The 19,935-nt window shown below is 38.3% G+C and overlaps 1 protein-coding gene across 5 annotated transcripts in view; it reads left to right on the top strand.

Moving 5' to 3' along the window:
* Positions 1 to 19,613, top strand: part of ST18 (ST18 C2H2C-type zinc finger transcription factor) — a 168,897-nt gene extending 149,284 nt beyond the window's left edge. For 4 of the 5 annotated variants that reach the window (XM_048286727.1, XM_048286726.1, XM_048286730.1 and 1 more), the window contains 9 exons: positions 2,798 to 2,860; positions 3,648 to 3,716; positions 8,722 to 8,784; positions 8,880 to 8,960; positions 10,001 to 10,222; positions 12,292 to 12,380; positions 13,846 to 13,949; positions 16,123 to 16,266; positions 17,063 to 19,613. In XM_048286727.1, the coding sequence (XP_048142684.1) occupies positions 2,798 to 2,860; positions 3,648 to 3,716; positions 8,722 to 8,784; positions 8,880 to 8,960; positions 10,001 to 10,222; positions 12,292 to 12,380; positions 13,846 to 13,949; positions 16,123 to 16,266; positions 17,063 to 17,203 (976 nt within the window). In that variant the 3' untranslated portion in view covers positions 17,204 to 19,613. The remainder of the gene's footprint in view (positions 1 to 2,797; positions 2,861 to 3,647; positions 3,717 to 8,721; positions 8,785 to 8,879; positions 8,961 to 10,000; positions 10,223 to 12,291; positions 12,381 to 13,845; positions 13,950 to 16,122; positions 16,267 to 17,062) is intronic. The other variant, XM_048286728.1, reaches the window with a different exon arrangement.
* Positions 19,614 to 19,935: the final 322 nt, after the last annotated feature.

The raw sequence follows: 19,935 nt of genomic DNA, 5'->3' as shown, positions 1-19,935 counted from the left end.
ACAGAAAGTGCCACGGGGTTTTCCAACCTGTAGGAAATATGTTTAAGTCCTTCATCTGCTTCCTTCCAAGCAGAATCAGTTATTCAGTCCTGCAGAAAACCCAGTGGCTGTACAAATTCATGCTCTGAGAGTATAGGCTAATACTCTCTTTTCTGAAGTACTGAGATGCACCTGCTCTGTCTTAAGATCCAAAACTTTACTATCTAGAACTGCAAATACATTCTGTTAAATCTGTCTGCATACAACAGCTTGTTTCAGTTTAGAATTGTTCAATAAATTTGTCCCAAGCAGCTCATAGCACAAGTCACTTTTTAAAAATCTTATCTAGGTTCTTCCCAAAGTTCCTTATAGGTTCACATCAACATCATTTTGATATCAACACAGAGTTTTCACTGTAATACTCAACTAGGACTCAGCAATCATTTATGGCACTTTTCTTTTTGTCCCAAACCAGAGCAGGTCTCTCTGAACAAGCATGGTCTGTATCACTGAGTGATGATAGGCCATAACATATCACTGCATGCTCACCCATAAATAAACGAGTCACATCCCACCAACTTGTGTCCTGCTCTCCAGACTCGGTGGCACTGAAGCAGTTACAGCTGCCTCTGTCTCTAGAATTTACATTTCCCTGGGGCAAGCTGCTATGAAGAGTGATTCTTTCCCCTCATGTCATGCAGTCTGCATGCTGCCTACTCACCACATTATATCTGCAGTTGTAGTTCATGACCTAAATTGCTACAGGTCAGGTTGTTTTGCCTCTTCTTCTAAAACAAATGCATACAAAATCACTGAGACTTTATTTTCTGAAGACTAATGGCTTTTCTTTTATAATATTTATTCCTTTGTCATACTGACCTGTTTTGAGATGCCTGTAAAATACTTTTCCACTCTCCTAAATAATAACACCAGAGTATTTACTAGGGCAATGATGAGCTTACAGTGGTTGTACTCTATTATGTTCAAACAGTGAGCAGAGATAGGTATCTAAAATGTAGTTGTGCTGAAAATTAAATAAGGAATAGTTTTAATTTATCAGAAGAATCCATAGGCAATGTAGGGATCAGACTACATTCCTGTGATCCCACTGAGCTCAGAAATTGTACTGAACAATTCAGTACAGTTGGCTCCATCATGAGGAAGCTTTTAAAATGACATAAGCACTTGCAGAGAAAAATTTTTGAACGTGGTTAGTGCAGCTACAGTGAAGAACTGTATGAATACCACCTTCTAGCATGTGCTTTCCATTTTTCCATGTTAATTCTGATGCCCTTAACGGCATCACTCAGGTTGAAATGGGCTGTGAAAATGAAGCTGATGTCTTCCTAAGGCTTTTTTACAGATTTGAAAAACTTCCTAGCACTCTGCCAGGTCAGAGAAAATAGCCAGGTGAGCATCTCAGGCACCCCTTTTTCATTAGCATGGAACACTAGATAACAGTTTTTGTACAGCATCTGCTTGCCCTTTTTATCCATATTCCCAGTGAAAGAAAAACAGTTCTTTATTAGGCAACTCTACAGCACTGGTGTTAAGAGTGTTTTAAGGTACTGTACAAAGGAATATTTAATCCACCTCCCTCTCCATGCACAAGTTGCATTTCTTGGTATCTTCGCCCTTTTGGAGAGGATTGTATCCCAGTTTGATAAATGAGTTCAGCTTTACAACTGAAGAAGGGCTGAGGAAAAAGAGAAGTTATAACATCTCCAGGCTGAGCATACCTCCATGACTTAAATGAGTTTATGTGTTCTGTTAAATGTACACCATTCTCTTGGTTCCAGCCAGGACAGGGTTAATTTTTGCAGTAGCCAGGAGGTGGCATGGCTGGGACCTGGAACCTCACCCAGGGAGAAGGTTTTCCTCCCAGTTGAGTAAGCTTGGCAAAGGGAGCAGTTGGGTAACGCCAGTACCGAGCCAGGGTAGCGCAGCACTGCTTCTGAGCAATCATGTGCCTATCCTGTACACCCTCTTACGGATATTTTTGCTGTTACCATTTCGTTATCTCATTGCTGTTTCCAGTAAATTGTTCTTATCTCAAGATGTGATTTTCACCTTTGTGCCTCCAATTCTCCTCTCCAACCTGCCTCAGAGAAAGGAGGAAGGGAGGGTGAGAAAGAGGCCTATGGTTTGGAGAGTCTTGGTGGGAACACTCACTTGGAGAGTACCATTCCTAAACCACAACAACCACCTTGGAATCACTTCTCAGTTCAGCTGGAAAACATCTTGAGAAAGTTCTGTGCTCTTTCTGAACTTCAGCTGTGTGACATTGAAGTGCTTTCTGTGCCGCAAGCAACCCTAACACCTTTCTCACTCGTATCAGTAAATAAAGATTGGAGGTATTTCTAAAGGACAGTGCCTTAATCTAGTCAGAAGGGAAAAGAATTATTTTGAATATTACTGTTCTCTTGCCCATGTTATACTGGAGGTCATGTCAGAAACTTCAGCTCTAACATTTAAGAATTGCTGTCAAAATTTTGTACTGACAAAGAAACAGTCTTTTTAAGAACCCACTTCGTAACTAAAATACCTATGCAAAGGTAACCTTACAAAGATAAAAAAATAAGGTTTTGAATTACTTGTGTTGTGGAAATAGGAGAAATTCTTTCCATCTCTGCTTCAAGTAATCATTAAAAAACAGAAGTGAAGTTTTTCTAGTTTTCTGCAGCGTCGTGACAATGTTGAAATGTGTAATGATGAATGTGATTGCCCTAAAGATCATTACATAATTCACTGCAGGGTATGGTAAGCTATGTGGTAAATTACATATACTCTAATTGCTCATTGCTTCTTCTTTGCATAGCTGTCCAACTCCAGGATGTGATGGTAGCGGTCATGTAACAGGAAACTATGCCTCACACCGCAGGTAAGAAACAACAGGAAGCCTAAAACAGGAAATAGAGCTACTTTAGCTCTTGTCATCTTTGAACCTTTTTATAATAACCATGGGTAAATATTCGAAAGCACTTTGCAGAAAATAATCCACAGAGAAATGTGGCTGTTTTTCCTGGTTTTGGTATTTTTGTGAAGGTCTGGACTTTATATGCTGATGCAGAGTTAAGCAGCATATGCTTATTAATGTAGCTGCACTTCTTAGCTGAGACCTGCAGATAAGTCATTTAGTAAAGTTTGCATTTCCCTGAGTGTACAAGCAGTCTCTATACAGATGCTGCTGCATGTGATTAGAAATAAGGTTCCTGAATATCTCTATGAATGGCTTTAAAATTCATAGATGTGCCATTACAACCTGAGGATGTTAAATATTTTCCTCAAAATAGCCAACCTAGGGGTTGAAACAATATTTTCCTGCTTTTCCCTTGGGAGCAGGATGGAAGTGTTTTCTGCCTTCTATCAGCCGTGTGGACCAGATCCTCTAGCTGTCCTTCATATATGAAACATAAAGGATGGATTCTGTGCACCACTGCCCCGCCCTAGCAAAGCTTTACAGGGAAAAACATTTGCCCCTAACTATATATATTTTTAATTGACTTAAGAACCACAGCCTTATATTGGCTGCTCCTTCTTTGCCAAGAACAAATATTTGAAGGTATAATTTTAACTGGTATAAGTCATAGATTGTCTGTATGTTGTTGTATTGATAAAAATAATTGCCTTGGTTTAGTAAAGTATTTCACATCAGATTTTCTTTTCAGTGTTTCTGGGTGCCCATTAGCTGACAAGACATTAAAATCCCTTATGGCTGCTAACTCTCAGGAGCTCAAGTAAGTATTAACAATAGAACAAATATTATTGTTTTTTGACTTCGACAAACATGTTCCCTGCATTATTGAAATTGTAAATTTGAATTGCTCTGAGTGGTATCAAACCTTTGTCTGAAAAGTGAAGTGAATTGGTTTGAAAGCTTTTGAGTGAAATAAAGTTTACTTTTCTCCATTTGTCTTTCTTCATTCTTCATTAATTAATTAACCCCTTCATTTTCATTAATTAATCAGGACTTCGGCGGAAAAATTGTAAACACTAGGAAAGATGCAGTTTCCTCAGTATTTCTGAATCAGATAGGAATAGAAAATATCTAATACATAAGACTGATCTGGCAAATAACTGATCCAGATAGAATTAATTGGAATTATTTAGTTAGAAATAAATCTAGTTAGAATAAATCTAAAAATGAGACCAGAATACCTGCAAATCATTTTTTATTACTCACTACCCTATACTATGAGTTTAATGTCACTGAAGCAGACATCAAGTCATATGATTTTGTGCTGGCATAATTCTCACCATGAAATGTCACTTACAAAAGGACTGTGCAGCTCTGCTATATAGACAGATGTATAGGGACATATGAATATTTCAAAAATCTGTAGTCAAGAGAGGCACTGGCAACCAGTCATCTAGTTATTGAATTGGCTTTGTCAATAAGGATGTGGGGAAAAGGAAAGGATAATTAGAGTTCTTTCATAGCTTTCCCTCTGCAACTTGTAAATTGGATCCCATAATAGATGGCTTGGAAAAACTCATGAATGCATGTAAAAAGGGGAGAACCCCGTGACTGTCCTTTTTGTCCTTTAGGTTCATCCCTAGACCAGATAGAAGAAAATAATGTCTGATGATGGCTCTATTTTCCTTTCCTAATGGTATTAATAGCAGAAGTGACTACATTTAGACTTGGCTCAGCGTTTGGCTTCCCCAGATCAAATGTTAGTGGTCTTATTCTCTACCCTTACAACTTAAATTATAATTGAAATGCTGAACTGATGGCAGCTATGAAGTTGAATGTACAGGAGATGCAGCAAAATGACGAAGAAAGACCATTTATTTAGGCAGCTGTCCAAAGCAGTTCACAAAGCCAGTAGGTAAACTGGCACACTCGCACAATGCTTCATGTTTTGACATCCCTGATCCTCAAAGGTATAAAATGTAGGTTTAATTGGTTTTAAAAGAGTGGAATGGTTAGCAAGGAACTGACTTGCAAAAATGCTGACAAATTTGAAATCATTTGCTGAGTCATATATATTTGTCCCTGCTTTTATTGGCTTTCTGCCATACAAAGACACTCACACAAATATTTTGAATAGTTGCTCCTCATGCATCACCCCCCCGCCCCATTCATGTGTGAATAAGTAAATTTGCATACCAATATGGTTATTTTTCCACTAAAGCTTCTAGAGTTTTGGTCATGCCATAAGGAAAGAGGAGCAACAGCATATGACTTAAATGACAAACTGCACACTGTACGCCATGTATAATAAGTGAGTTGTGAAAGACAAAGTCAAGGTTCATGGACATTTCACAGACAGAAATATGTTGCATAACACAGTTAGCATTTAATTTCAATTAACTAGAAAAAGAGCAAAAATCAAAATCTGTTCACAGACAATTCGCAAAAGGAAAAAGGGCTAAATAAAATTATTTTCCACAAATGTACCACCTTAATTTAGGTTCCTGCAAACATAGAACAGGTGATATTTGAACAAAACTCTGCTTCTGCCTAAATTAAACCTTATGCCAAAATGCTGCAATCATGCTTGTGCTGGTGTAGTCATATCAATAGTTAATTTTAGTATTGCTGTGTGAACAGAGGGCATAAACGCTCATAGAATCAGGCCAGGAAAGTACCCTCATGTAGTTAGGCATGAATATGAAAAAGCTGTGTATTTTTTCCAAATGTTATTCGTGTTTAATTTGCCAGAATCAAGATAAGATTTTGGCTTTAATTATGAAACTCTATGCCAGCAAAGATACAAGGCTTCCATGTGATCCACAGTTTGGAAATAAGGAAGATCTGCTCAGAAAGTGGGCCTGCGATTCAGATTCAAGAAAATTTCTATATGAGGATTCTTGCTGCTCAGAACAATCTGAGGTGGTCAATTTAAAACATAATAAGTTTGATGATGACTCAGGTTTTAAAGCTAAAAAGGGTAATTTTGGCTGATACTCTATTTAATTGAAGAGCTTGCTTATCAAGCCTTAAAGAATTTTAAATGTGTACTTTAGAGAGATATTTACTAACAATTCAGAAGCTTTGAGGAATAGGTGGTCAGTCCTATCTTTAGACAAGTTTTTGCAGTAGTTAAATGTCAATTTCTAGGAGAGATTTAAGCAGTTTTTCTACATGAGTTCCACATAAAACATTGATACTGATACTGGGTTTGCTTAAACTACAGTTCATATCCAACACCCCCAGTGAGCTTTTGAGGGAGCAAATATACCAGAAGTGCTCCTAAACCTGCAGCTCAGTGTTTAAAATTTGCATGTAGTTGTAGTTCATTTCCTAAAGATAAAGCAATCCTCTTGGAGAAAGGGACAAAATAGGAGGTACTCGATGCCCATTTGCAAGATTTTATATGTGAAATTGCTGAGAGATTTATGTTTGAATAACAAATTTGGAAGGACTGTAAAAGAACTTGTAACCTACACCCACCTGAGGGTTGACATCTCTTAATTTGACCTCCTGAGACCTCTGGCCCTTCAATTTAAATCTTATTTTGTTGGCTCTGCGCAGGAATCCATTATAGAGGATGATTCCCTAAGCTGGGGTACCAGTCCAAACACCAGTTAAAAGCTGATGAAATTCCACAGTATTACTGACTGCAAGGCAATAGATTTTTGGTCTATTTTGTGTTCTGGAATTTCACAATCCATACAAAGATATAACTAATATCTGGAAAACCCAACCCAGTGGTCAAGATTAAGAGTCTTGCTAATGAAGCTTTTTACTGATTTGTCAGTCGGCCACCTGAAATATCATCTTATAACTTCATTACTATTGATAATATCTCAGCCTCAAATCTTCAGTGACCTCCAGAATAGCTTGGACTCCAATGCAGTTGGAAATCTGTCTGCTGCCAGAAGTGGTAAATACAGATGGTGTGATTTAAAATTTAATTCAGTGTCCTTTTTAAGTATATTCACAACTCTCAGACTTTCAGATCTGAATGTCTCACACAAATTTTACTGAATTAAAGTCCACCTCCAGTCTATGCAGGGAGCCCTTCCATCTGTGATCATCTGATAAAACAAGTAGCTAAAATTAATAGCCATAGTTTTTGGCAGGTGTTCTGGATTTACTTTTGAGAATTCACGCTCTCCAGACATCTGCCCTTGCTGCCTGCTCCACATGACATTGTGCCCAGTCCTTGTCCCACACTTAGACAGGTCAACATTTAGTTCTACACAGCCAAGCATATCCTGGCACTCTGCAGCCCCCACCTTTACCTTTGCTGTCAGTGTGAGGCAAGTTGTTCTGCCAAAAATATTTTGTTCACAAAGTGTCATCATGAAGTGTTTTGACATTATCTTTTTAAAAAAAGTCACCCCCTTCTTAATTTGAAATTATTTGCTGAATTCTACCTGAATCAATGCATAAATTTTTTCATGTCCAAAAGAAGTCAGATTTTTGACAAATTAATTGTTCACAGAAAAGTAGTTTTAAATGTTCTGTGAAGAGATGCACCTGCACACTCAGATGTGCTATTACAATTATATTTGTAGGTGTTTTCCATGACAGCCTACAAATGATGAGATTAAATCACGGATCTCTTTAACTCAGGAAAGATTCAGTAACAACTTAAGAGCATATTGAACCATGCAAGTTTCCTTAATGGTTCAGTACAACATTATTTGGCACAACTCCTTATGTAATTCTGATACTCTGTAATAATCATAGCATTTCAAAGTCCCTTAGGGTTGCTTAGCATAAGAACTTTGTGTTGTATAATACAGAAACATAGAAAAGGCTGGCATAACTTCTAAAGGCAAATGGGTTTTGGTGCTGCTTTGTGTGCTGAGGTATGTTTATATTCTCTGAAAAAACCTCAAACCAAGCCACCCCACAAACATACAGCAGCCTTAAATAAAATAATTTTTAAAAAGAAAAATAAAAAAAAAAAAAGAAAAATCTCTGTACTTCTGAGATGGAAGGTGTTACCAGTAAGGTCCTTCTCCAAACCCCACAGAAGTCAGTGGGAAGACCTACTGACTCCAGTTGGCTTTTGGGGCACAGCAAGCAAGAAGCCCAACCTGCCAGAACACTGGAAAAAACACAGTAATAGGCAGGTTTTTTTCTTTTTATTGTATAGATGTTTCAGTATCAAACGTTCATACCCAAAAAGGCTTGTTTGTTGCACATACACAGAGATACCCCTTAACCATAAGAAATAAGCATAATCCAATTGCTCAGCTGAATACCCAATTGAATCTCATGCTAGAAAGAGATGGTCCTGTGGTATGCTTACAGTGCTAGAACACACAAATTATTAAATTCAAATTCTGGATATCATCTACTGATGCCCAAAAGTAAAACTGCTTCTCTGCTTTCATTTCCCCTTCTGTAAATACTGGCAAAGTGCTTCTTTAGATCTGTACCTGAAAACATCATCATAAAAAACAAACACATGATAGTAAATTTACAAATAGATCTATATCAAGCTGCTTTTTTTTCTTCTCTTTGTAATGTTGATTCTGTACAAGGAAAAAATGCTCAATGCAAACATTGATAAAAACTAATTAAATCTACACATCATATACAATATATTTCACATTCCTTACTGAAACTCTGCTATTTAAAAAAAATACCCTCCCAAAAAAAGGAGTCTGTTTATTTAAAAAAAAAAACCAAACAAAAAACCCACGAGAGCTAGGTTTAGTTATTCAACAAAAGCTCTGCTGTTCTTTATTCCACTCTAGACAAAATATAGAATGTACACATTGTTCACTCTCTATCTTTGTGGCTGTATTTTGTAAGCTTCCTGTATTATTCCATAGGTGCCCAACACCTGGCTGTGACGGCTCTGGACACGTGACAGGGAACTATGCATCCCACAGAAGGTAACAACCATCCCATTGCAGGGGGCTGCAGTGCTCAGGGCTCTCGGCTGGCAGCAGCAGAAAGAGGTGGCTCTTACTCTGTGTGCTTCTTTCAGCTTGTCTGGTTGTCCTCGTGCCAGGAAAGGAGGTATCAAAGTCACTCCTACCAAGGAAGAAAAAGAAGACCCTGAACTTAAGTGAGTAAGAAGCAGGGGTCCACCATCAGTGGAGGGAGGAAGTGGCCTGTGAGAGTTCAGGACTTGAGGAATCTCAGGGAGATGCTCCAGTTAATCTGAACCATATGAGAATAGTGCCTAGAGCTGGAACCAAACCAAGTGTTTCTGCTTCTAGTGAAGTTGGTGGAGTCCATCACCTAGGAGACTAAACAGTGAGGAAGGATTGCTATATCTGCTTGCATCGCTCTAATTATTTTAAAGAGTGCTATGCAAGTGCCACCTGGTTGAAAAATTTGGCAAAATGAAGGAAAATTATTACTGACTGAGGTGAAACATATCAGATAATTAAATCAGAGCGACGCCTTCAAAATATGTTCCAGAGAACTTAAGTATCTGTAAATCTCATGTCTTTTCTCTACGTATGAATGAAAATTTCACTTAAAATGAAAACTGGAAACTCGGTAGAGATTCACTACATTCCTGGCTAGAACGCACATTCCACTAAAATTTGTAAATGATAACTGTCAGAATATAAAAGTGAAGACTTAGCTGAATGCAATACTTGCCTTAATACTTGCTAGTGATATATGCAAAACTACATAACACTGACAGAGCAGCACAAAAAATTCCCTATCCTTTCTTTGCAAGTATTTGCATGGGTTTCCATGCAAGTTTTCCAGTTACAGGAACCCACCCTCTGCTTCATAACAGAAACCGAGGTAGAAAGGAGGCAATGCTGACTTTCCATATACTTGAAGATTTATTGCCTGTGATAGAACTTCAATTTTCTTTTCTGGTAAAATACTATCTAAATGAATGTCTTATTTTCTTAGTCTCTACAACTGTATTTTAAATTGCCTTATTTTAAGATCACCTGAACCCCCATAACTCAGCTTGACAAGAATTGGATGCTCAGGTACAGTGTGCCACCAGGGACCAAGTCTTACTCCATTAAAGCAAAGTAGCAAAGGCAGCTGGAATGATTTTCTCAGAATTTTTTGAGACTGTATTTGCCTGCTCTCTCCAGTGAAAACGAGGGTTCTTTTGCTGTGTTTCTGTAGATGTCCAGTGATAGGCTGTGATGGCCAAGGTCACATATCAGGTAAATACACTTCTCATCGCACTGCTTCTGGTTGTCCTTTGGCTGCCAAGAGACAGAAGGAGAGTCCTGTCAATGGGTCTTCACTATCCTGGAAACTGAACAAACAAGAGCTGCCACACTGTCCTTTGCCAGGCTGCAACGGGCTGGGTCATGTTAATAATGTTTTTGTCACCCACAGAAGGTATAACTTTGTGTTTTCTCTTTTCATTTTTCCTTAACATTTCACTTTGAATTGGCAACATGTGAGGTTAGAGTCAGAATAAATTGTGCTGAAGTTTTTAGAGTAACAACACAGTTTACATTGCAGCTAAAGTAATACAAAACAGAATTACTTGGAGAGACTTAAATTTTTATGTCTTTTTCTGTGTTCCTATTGAAGCATGACTTTCCAAGGTGTTCAGATTAGCACAGAGCCTATGCAGTTTAAAATTAAATAGAGTTCTTTCCTAGGGAAATATGGAGTTGTATCCGCATATCTTCAAAAGAAAAGAGAAATATCATTGGAATGTCACCAGAAAAGTTTCAGCCGAGAGTCATTCATTTCATCTTTCTACTAGTGGAAAAGTTATATTCATAAACTTTGTATTTAAACAGCTAAAGTCACACAAAGAAAAAACAATAAGCATTCAGCACTCATATGGATTAAAGAAGTTTGAAGTTATAACAATCTTACAAAAAAATTGTCCTTACAGAGGAGTCATACATATAACTAACAACAACAAACACCATCTATCATTGTGAAAAAATTCCTATAATCTGACCATATTGAATCAAAAATAATCAAATAATCTGATTACAGTATCTGAATTAATATCTGGCAAGTTTGTTTTTCTGTCTTTAACAGTAATTAAGTCTGCATTCTCTATCTCCTTTGCTTTCTTCCTAATACACTGAACCGGCTTCTTCAATACAAGAATGTCCAAGGTGATTTGAATGAATTCGTCAGAGTCCAGTGTTATCCTAATTTTATTCCCTATATCCCATCTAAAAGTCTTTATATTAGGACACTACCCTTAAATTGTGGCTAATTAAGCAAGTAGCATAAATTGTATTTTAGCTGCTTGCAATTCGTAGTACAGATGATTCCTGTCCTACATAAGACTGGGTCACTCTCAAGATCACATTAGGTAAAATGTGGTAGCAAATATAGCTTGGTTTGGTATCCTTTCCTAAGACATTTGAAGCCCAACAGGTAACTCATGGCTTTCAAACAACCTCCCAGTTAGCAATCTGCTCTGGGCAGAGGTAAAAAGCAGAAATTTAGATCTGAAGAACTAGCATCTTCCCCTGTATAACATTTAGCTAAGCTAACAAAAAAAGCTTGGGTTTTGTTGGGGGTTTTTTTGTTGTTTTGGGTTTTTTTTTTTCTATGTGGAAATTCCATGTCTGTTAGGATTCTCTTTTTTTTTTTAAATTTTTACACACACACACACACACACAAACACACACACACACATCATTCATTTTCCTGTGGAACAAAATTTTCCCTCACTCCTTGGCTACACCTAAATACAAATCCTTCTGCCAGTTCTTCAGCATATGGGTATTTCTTCTTTGTTATTTATAAAGATAGTATTAAGACAGTGCAATTCCTCTTAGCCCTTTAGTGGGATATAAAAATTGCCTCAGGTAATTACCAGCTGATGAAATTGTAAGCTTTGAAATAGCAAAATGTAATTTAATGTGAACAGTGGTTAAAAAGCAAACTGACTATATAATAGAACCATTCAAAAAAGCTATTACAGCCTATAGGGCATATCCAGAGTTATTATTGTATTGATGATCATTATGTATCAACAAAGTGATACAATAATTGTGCACTGTGGACATCATCCCATTAATTAATTTTTTTTAGGATGGCAAACTTGCCATTTTAAACTACCATGCTCCCCTCTCCTTTGGAGCACAATCCCTTGATAAAAACAGTTTATAAATGTTTGAACTTTAAGAGTTCTGTAAATGCTTCTTCGTGTAACTTAACAGCAGCTGCCACTGCAATTTTGATTATTTTGAAATATGCTTAAGAGTTGTTTACTCACAGACTGAGATTTCTGTGCCAATTTTCAAGCTGGAATATACAGCTAAATGGCTCTTTATGAGTTATGTCATTCCCCGAAGCCATGCTATAATGGAGATACTGATGTGACCTTAGGTACAGAGGTTTGTCCAAGTGCATGATAATATTGCCTGAAAAGATTGTTGCCATTTTCAAGTGGGTGATAATGTTTTTTTTTTCCCTATCCTTTTCAGCCTGTCTGGTTGTCCTCTGAATGCGCAAACCATAAAAAAGGGCAAAATTTCGGAAGAATTAATGACTATCAAGCTTAAAGCAAGTGGCGGTAAGGAGATCTATAAAAGATGATGACATTTATTCAGATAGAAGGGCCCTAGCTCCCATTTATACTTGTGCCCCTTCATGCCATTCTGGCATTAATTCTCACTACTTTCAGTTGTCTCTAGCAAAAAAAATCTTGAATAACAAAAATATTTGCATGAGAGATTATAAAATTATTCTTATTTACATCTTGATAACTCAGCATTGAGGGTATGCTCTTGTCCCAGAGTATTATTTTTTTTATTTGGATATGCTTTCAATATTGTTGTTATTAACAAACTATTAGTTCCAGATCAGGAGGACTTAGCTATCTGACGAATAAGGTAAGGAGGGAGAAATATTGTGGGCAGAAATTGACTCATCTCCCTAACTTGAATCCTACACGGTTTAGTATCTTTGCAGTGCTTGTGTAGTTTTGCTAACCTAAGTGCAAAGCAATAATTACCAAAAAGTTGCAGGGGGGAAATGTGTAGGAGTCTCCCTTCTTATACAATGTGCTTTAGCAAGTTGGGCACTGAGCCTGGATTCAGGAAATTTAGTCTTTAGCCTCCAACTGCTGAGCAAAACGGTTGTGTTACTGCTTACAGATTTCCCAGGCTGGCTCCCCAGTAGACTCAGTTCTAGGCTTTAAAGCAGTAACAACAACAGTGGCCCAAATCTGCAGGCAGAGTTGGGCTCAGAGTGACGCTAAGCAGAAACAGGCACACGTATTGCCAGCAGCTGCTGCAGCTCAGTGTTTTTCAGGACAAGGCTTTCATGAAAGAACTGAAGCTTTTTTCCTTTGCTGTCTAACTTGTTGGGATGTAAAACACTAAAACACTAGATTCCTTTTTTTTTTTTTCCTTCCCTGTAATACTTGTTAGCTTTCTGACAATTTCCCCTTTCCTGTTATTTAAATTTCACTATTTATCAGATATAACTAAGGCTGTGATTATTGAAATTATTCTGCACAGGAGTTTGCCCCCACAGAAATTCTTGCAAGATCAGAAACAGGTACAGATTGACTTACTAGAGTTAGCAATTTTACTAGTGAAGACGTTGCCCTGAGGTGTTCACTGAAAAAGAAGGGTTGTTGTTACATTTCTTTTGAAACCAAACCAAACCAAAAATCCCCCAATCCTAAACACTGTAAATATCCCCTCATGTTTTATGATAAACTTTCCTCTTTCTGGGCAATTTTTCCTTTCTGTACCCTCCAGCTTGTAGTTGCATGTTGCAATGAAAAAAAAGAAATTGTGAAAAAATGAGGACTAAGATAGCCCCATCTATGTTTCAGATCATGTAGATGTTTAACAAGTAGGAAACAATTTTGACAGTAAAAGCAAACTAAAAGACAATTTAAGGATCAATCATTTGATGAAAAGCTTATTTTCCTATGGTTAGGTAACAGGTAACACAGCTTATTACTCAAACATCCATTTGCATGTGGACATTTTAAACCTGATATTGTTATTTTGAACTATTTACAGGTATTGAGAGTGATGAAGAAATAAGACACTTGGATGAGGAAATAAAAGAACTGAATGAATCCAATCTTAAAATTGAAGCTGATATGATGAAACTTCAAACTCAGGTATGCCATAAATGAGAAACCTTTTCTTATGTTTAAGCACGATGAATAAATTAAATGCTATGTAAATGCTATGTTTAAAAATGGCTAGTCTCCTGTGCACTTGTTTTTCCAGCTCTTGTTTGTGTTTTCTGTAAATAAGCAGCAGGTATTGTCTTAAAGATCTGAATGACAGATTCAGGGCAGTTTGGAGTCAATCTTGGCAAGCAGAAAAAATCATACTCACCAAACAAAACATGCATTTTCCTTTGTTGACCAAACGTTTGTTTACCAAACCATGCAGATCATACGACCTGAGTTTTTAGGGATGATAATTCCTCTTACTAACGCACTCCAAGTCTTAATGAGAGTTGACTTTGTTATGTGTACCGAAGAAAACCTTCCTAGTTTAGCTCACCCGCTGTCAGTTATTGAAATAGTTTGAATTTTGCCTCCAGGCAACACCTGGTAAAGAATGTATACCTTTTGCTAATTTGTGTAGCAGAGGATTTTGACAGGAGTTATGGAAAAGAGCCATTCTCTGTCAGTATTTTGTATACTGGAGAATGAAGTTGGCTTTAAGATGCTGCTAGTGGTTCTATGGAGCGAGCTATATGGCTTCATCCCTACAGAAACTCCCATATGCACCTGGAAGTTAACCTGGGCAGACTGGGTAACAGCAAGAGCAGAAGCTTACTCAGAATTTTCAGGATAAGAGTGAAAGGAAAAAGTTCCTAAATGAGATCTGTGAACTGAATATAAATCTAAACCGATCCAAACCAAACTGAGTGTAACCATACCCCCCTGTATTTGTACCACATTGGAATGAGCAGCGCTGACTCACGCTGTTTTTGCAATAACCACTGCGTGTATGGTCTAAACAAGGTAGAAGTCTGTGCCACCTGTGCTGGATCTAAACAATCTGTGAGGATATCCAGCCCAAACTGCACTGCAGGGGGGCTCTGCTCAGTGTCTCAGGACACTTGGTTCTCTCTGGTGATCGCTGTGCTATTTGCATGGAGATTGCCCAATTCATGCAGTCAGATTTCTTCTCCCCAGACTTTCTCCCTGGTGAAGGCACTTTGACCAGCAAAGCCCGAACTGAACTACAGCAGAAGATGTGAATCTCCTACCTCCTTTAAATCTACCCCCGCCAGGCGTTAGACTGCTACAAACACCCTCCAGAGGAGGGGTTGTAGTGGATGGCAGGCACGCAAAAACTGGTTTCTCACACTGGGGAGTTTTGCTGTGTGGAAGGAAGTAAAGTGGCCACAGCAGGAGGCAATTAAGTAGTGCAAAAAGGTGCATACTAATAAGGACAGGGTGGGCATGGCAATGGTGGATACGACTGCACCGATCCACGCCTTGTGGAGCTGTAGCAGGGCACAGGGATGGCAGCCCTTGGCTCTGCCCCGCCGAGCTGGCTGCTCCCGGGACAAGGAGCGGGGCAGGAGGAAACCAGACTCTGCCGTTGCTGGTTTTGTTTTTTCAGCACTGCTTTTGACATCTAAGCTTTCAGAGCTCAGTATATCCCAGAGCTCTCACTCTAAAAAGATACTGTTTTTTTCTACTTGGCTGCTTTTTCCCACTCTTTCCAAAATCCTCCTTTCCATTCTGTTGGTCAGAGATCATCTTTGTGATGTGTGCTCATCCTCTCAGTTTCCTTTCCACTCTATTTTCCCTTATTGTTTCCAGCGCCAGGCCTGTTGCTAATCCCAGCCAGCCCAGAGCTCACCCAGGAGCAGGGCAGGAAAGTAGCACAGCAGCTAATACCCGTGCCCTCGCTATTGTGGCCGAGCAGCAGGGATGCTGTAAGAGCAGGACAGCAAAGTAAACATCAACCTCCTTTCTCCTTCCCTCTGCCAGCCCGGAGGCCACACTCTCCACCCCAGCTCCACACCGACCTTCCTCTCCAGGCTCAATTCCCTCCTCCCACTCTGGGGCACTCTCCAGTTCCTTGCTGTCACAAGGTTTCCTCATGAACCAGCAGCAAAGTCCATTGTTTCAGAGCAAATACAATCTCTTCTTTGCTCTGAATGTTCTGTGGAGAAGTTATGTCTCTCCTAAAAAAAGCATAGCTGAGTTTCAGATTATCATGGCCTCTCCTAATCACCCAGCTGATATTTTGGGTTCAAACTGCAGTAACGATGTTGCCAAGGGTTTGTCTGTCTGTGTTTGTACCTGCCTGTGTTTTTAGATCACATCTATGGAGAGCAACTTGAAAACAATAGAAGAAGAGAACAAACTCATAGAGCAGAACAACGAGAGCCTGTTGAAGGAGTTAGCTGGCTTAAGCCAAGCCCTTATCTCCAGTCTCGCTGACATTCAGCTTCCACAGATGGTAAGACCACAGCCAGCAACTTCACACCTTCTTTTGAGTTGCCAGCACTTGAAGCAGATGAGCAGGCTCAGGGACCAGCAGGAACACTGGAGCTGCATTAGCAGAGAGCACTTTTAGGCTGATTTACTTTGCAGAGATGCAGGATCATGACATCTGTGTGGTGGTAGGTGCAGTTCCTCCCAGGACTGAGCCAGCCCTGGTATCTCTGCCCTGTACCACACTGTGCAAGGCAGGCTTTTCCCTCGTCCCTCCCTATCTGAACACCCACACTGTACAAAGAGTGAAAACTTCACACTGATGAGAATCCTTATTTAGTCAGCTCCCAGATCAAAACTTTAACCTGTTTCATACAGATGATTCTTCTGGAGCCAACCAAGCTCTATCTTCTCAAAAATTTCACATCTTACCCTCAAACACAGGCCAAATCCAGAGGTACTTGTGTTTCCAAGCCCCTTTCCAAACATCAAGAGTGCCGCTGGAAGATTAAGTAAGGACAGTTAGGGGGAATGTCAGTCACAATCCCAGAGCCAAATCGACCATAAAACAGAAAAAAAAAAAAGTTATACTAACCATAATATCTCCAACTCCTTTTCCTGCTTGGAGAGAGTTTGGATTTCCCAGGACATGCAACTCTTCTAATTTCCATAACCCCTCCATTAATTTGGATGGCTGCCCTGTTTATGACTTCTCCCTAGTTGCCATATTGCCCCTTTGACATGCTTTGGGGTTGGGTGTTTGGGTTTTTTTAGCCTTAATTTTACCTCCTACAATTATAATCTGTTTTGTCTCCATTTAGGGGCCAATCAGTGAGCAGAATTTCGAAGCATATGTAAATACACTCACAGACATGTACAGCAATCTGGAACGGGACTATTCCCCCGAATGCAAAGCTCTGCTGGAAAGTATCAAACAGGCAGTGAAGGGCATCCATGTGTAGGATGTGAAAGCTGCTGGGCAACAGAAATTACTTAACAGCAGTAAACTCCAGATGGATCTGTTAGGAGTTCATGTACTGCTAAGGGGTGTAGGTTGCCATGCTGCATTTACAATTGCAACATTGCACTAATTTTTTCCCAGCTGACATGAAAAAAAAAAAGAATAAAACCACAACAGACTATTTGTATTAACAGCAATGCACTCTGTTAGTATACTGCATTTATTTCAGTACAATTTTTTTTTCTTCTTTTGCACTCAGTTTTTGTAAAGTGAATGTAAAAAGTGTGTGCGACTATTTTTTATATTTTTTATTTATTTCTAATCAAAGAGTTGTTTTTTTTATCTTTTAACAGCATTTTTGCGGCCTGCCATATTTTTACAAACGTGTTTATTAATTTATTTTCCAATGGGATTTTAAATAGACTGAAAGCTATACTGTAAATTAAATAACTTGCTGGGTTTGTACAGGAAGAAAAAAAAAAAACCTATGAAAGTAACAAATGACTGAACCGTGGTTCTAGTTTTATTTTCCTCACATCCTGCTTTTTTATAATGGCTTTGTATCAGAAATGGGTTTGCAGTAACATGAGATGTGAAGATGCATGGAATGAGAAGATAAATGGTGCCCACTAGTGGGGAACTTGGGCTCTTAAAAGCACAGTATGCTGGAAAACAGTGTGTTAAAGGATATGTTAGCAATAATGAAATATAGCAATCAGCAAAGCACTTGACTTGGCTGTGTGATTTAGCCTATGAGAATGATTATTTAAAATGTTTCAAGAGAACTTCATATTTATTTTACCACTGCAGTTTTTGTTCAGAGTTAGCTCATGGAGGGAAACGACAATTATCTTTAAACAAGAAGGGTAACTAGGTAGGTACTGGTACTCTTTTAGTATGAGACGTTGAGGTTTTAAGCAAGTGACCAGTATTGCAATGGATTTGGATTTAAAAAAACACAAACACATCCCAAGCTGAAGGCTTTGTACATAATGAGTCGAACACATCTCCCCTGAAATGGCATTTAATACTGGTTTGAAGGAAATGGCAGCTGAGAAGGCAGCGGTCTGGAGGGCAACAACACCCCTCTGGCACCACGGTGGTCGCTTGTCCCTTTGAATGACCGGTAGCAACACCGTGACTGGTTTCTCCCATCCTTCTTCACTAAGACTAGGCTGATACTGAATTTGTCACCAGTCTTCTGGTAGGGTACCAAGTGCTACAGAGCAGACAGACAGGCGGAGGTGTGGACAGATGAGCACTTGCACAGAGGTGCGGGCGTGCGCCTCGGTATCCGGTTAGCCTGGGTGTGGAACTTCTGACTCCGTCAGAAACTAGCGGTTGCTATAACAGAGGCAATGTCTATTTCAGGGATTGTAAGTAATTAAGCATTGTTTCAGAAGTTTTTTTTATATTTATTTTTTTTAAGAAAAAGGTATAAACAACCAGCTGAACTGCCTTTTTTGTATGCACACACACCTCATGTGCATATGTGCCTCAGTGTAAAAGTATACATGGATCTAGTGTGTGTTTAATTTTTCCGTGCTATAATGAAAGTGTTTATTTTTATTAGCCGCATTTATATTTAGATTGAATATGATGGCATTCACAGGCTTGACATATACAATTATATTATTACTGTTCCTGCACAAAAGTACTATTCAGAAGTGATTCAACTCTCATGCACTGTGGTCACTGTTCTGCATTAGATGGGGCTTGCTTTTTGTTGGGGGGTTGATTCAACTCTCCAATCTTAGTTTAGACAGGGGAAAATGTGTGTTCTTAGGAGCTGTGTTTATTTTTAAATTGATTTTTCAAAAGCTACCATATGTGCTGTCTAATATAAATAGGAGAACACCAAACAAAAATTTGCTATTAAAGTTATTGTTCTTGCTAAAAACACAAAAAGCAAACATTTGTTATACTTGTTAAATGCATACAAAATGAGTTCACACATTACAAAGACTAAAATTTAATTTACTAAATATTTTAACAAATTTGTCATATATTTTATTTAAGTAAAAAAAAATCTCTTACTGACCTATCTATTTATTATTATGATTTACTATGGCTTCAGGTTAATTTATCTGTGTTTGGTTGTTTGCTCAGGATGTTCTGTGAAGTATGTTTGTATTTATTTGCCTCCCTTGTACTTGATGTGTTTTGTAATGTGCACTGGTTTTTTTTCTTTCTGTTTTTCTTTTTTTTTTTTGTGTTTAAATGCATTGATGAGCTATACTGTAAATTAGACCTTTTGTAAAGAGCAATGATGTATGCATTTTTTAATTTGGAGTAGTTTGTATACTGTTTCTTCATACAATTAATATTTCTTACATCAAAACAACAAAACTGTGTTCTGTGCTGTACATTTGGTGTATGGTAGGAAATAAAATTGATAATGAAATATTGCAGCAAGTTTGTTGGGTTTTTTAGCCTCTAGCTGCCGACTTATATTATACTTTCTTAACTGCACCTGGCATTATACGATGTGTCAGATGTTTCTCTTGCTTTGTGTACAAAATGTGTCATCCTCATAAGTAGATTTCTGATATAAATAATTTAATTAGTGTTTTACTTTGTCAATTTGAAATAAGGAGGAGAAAAATAGAACAGCTTAAGAGGTCCTTTTCACTTCTGAAGAGAAAAAAAATCAAGATGATAATCGCTGCATTATTTAATGCATTCTTTTCTTGGCAGTAGACTTCATTTATACTGATAAAGTACAGGAGTTGT

Source organism: Corvus hawaiiensis, chromosome 26, assembly GCF_020740725.1.
Source record: "Corvus hawaiiensis isolate bCorHaw1 chromosome 26, bCorHaw1.pri.cur, whole genome shotgun sequence".
In the NCBI taxonomy this organism is placed as follows: domain Eukaryota; kingdom Metazoa; phylum Chordata; class Aves; order Passeriformes; family Corvidae; genus Corvus; species Corvus hawaiiensis.
Note: the sequence above shows the minus strand (reverse complement) of the source record. Positions and strands in the feature narration are given on the sequence as shown.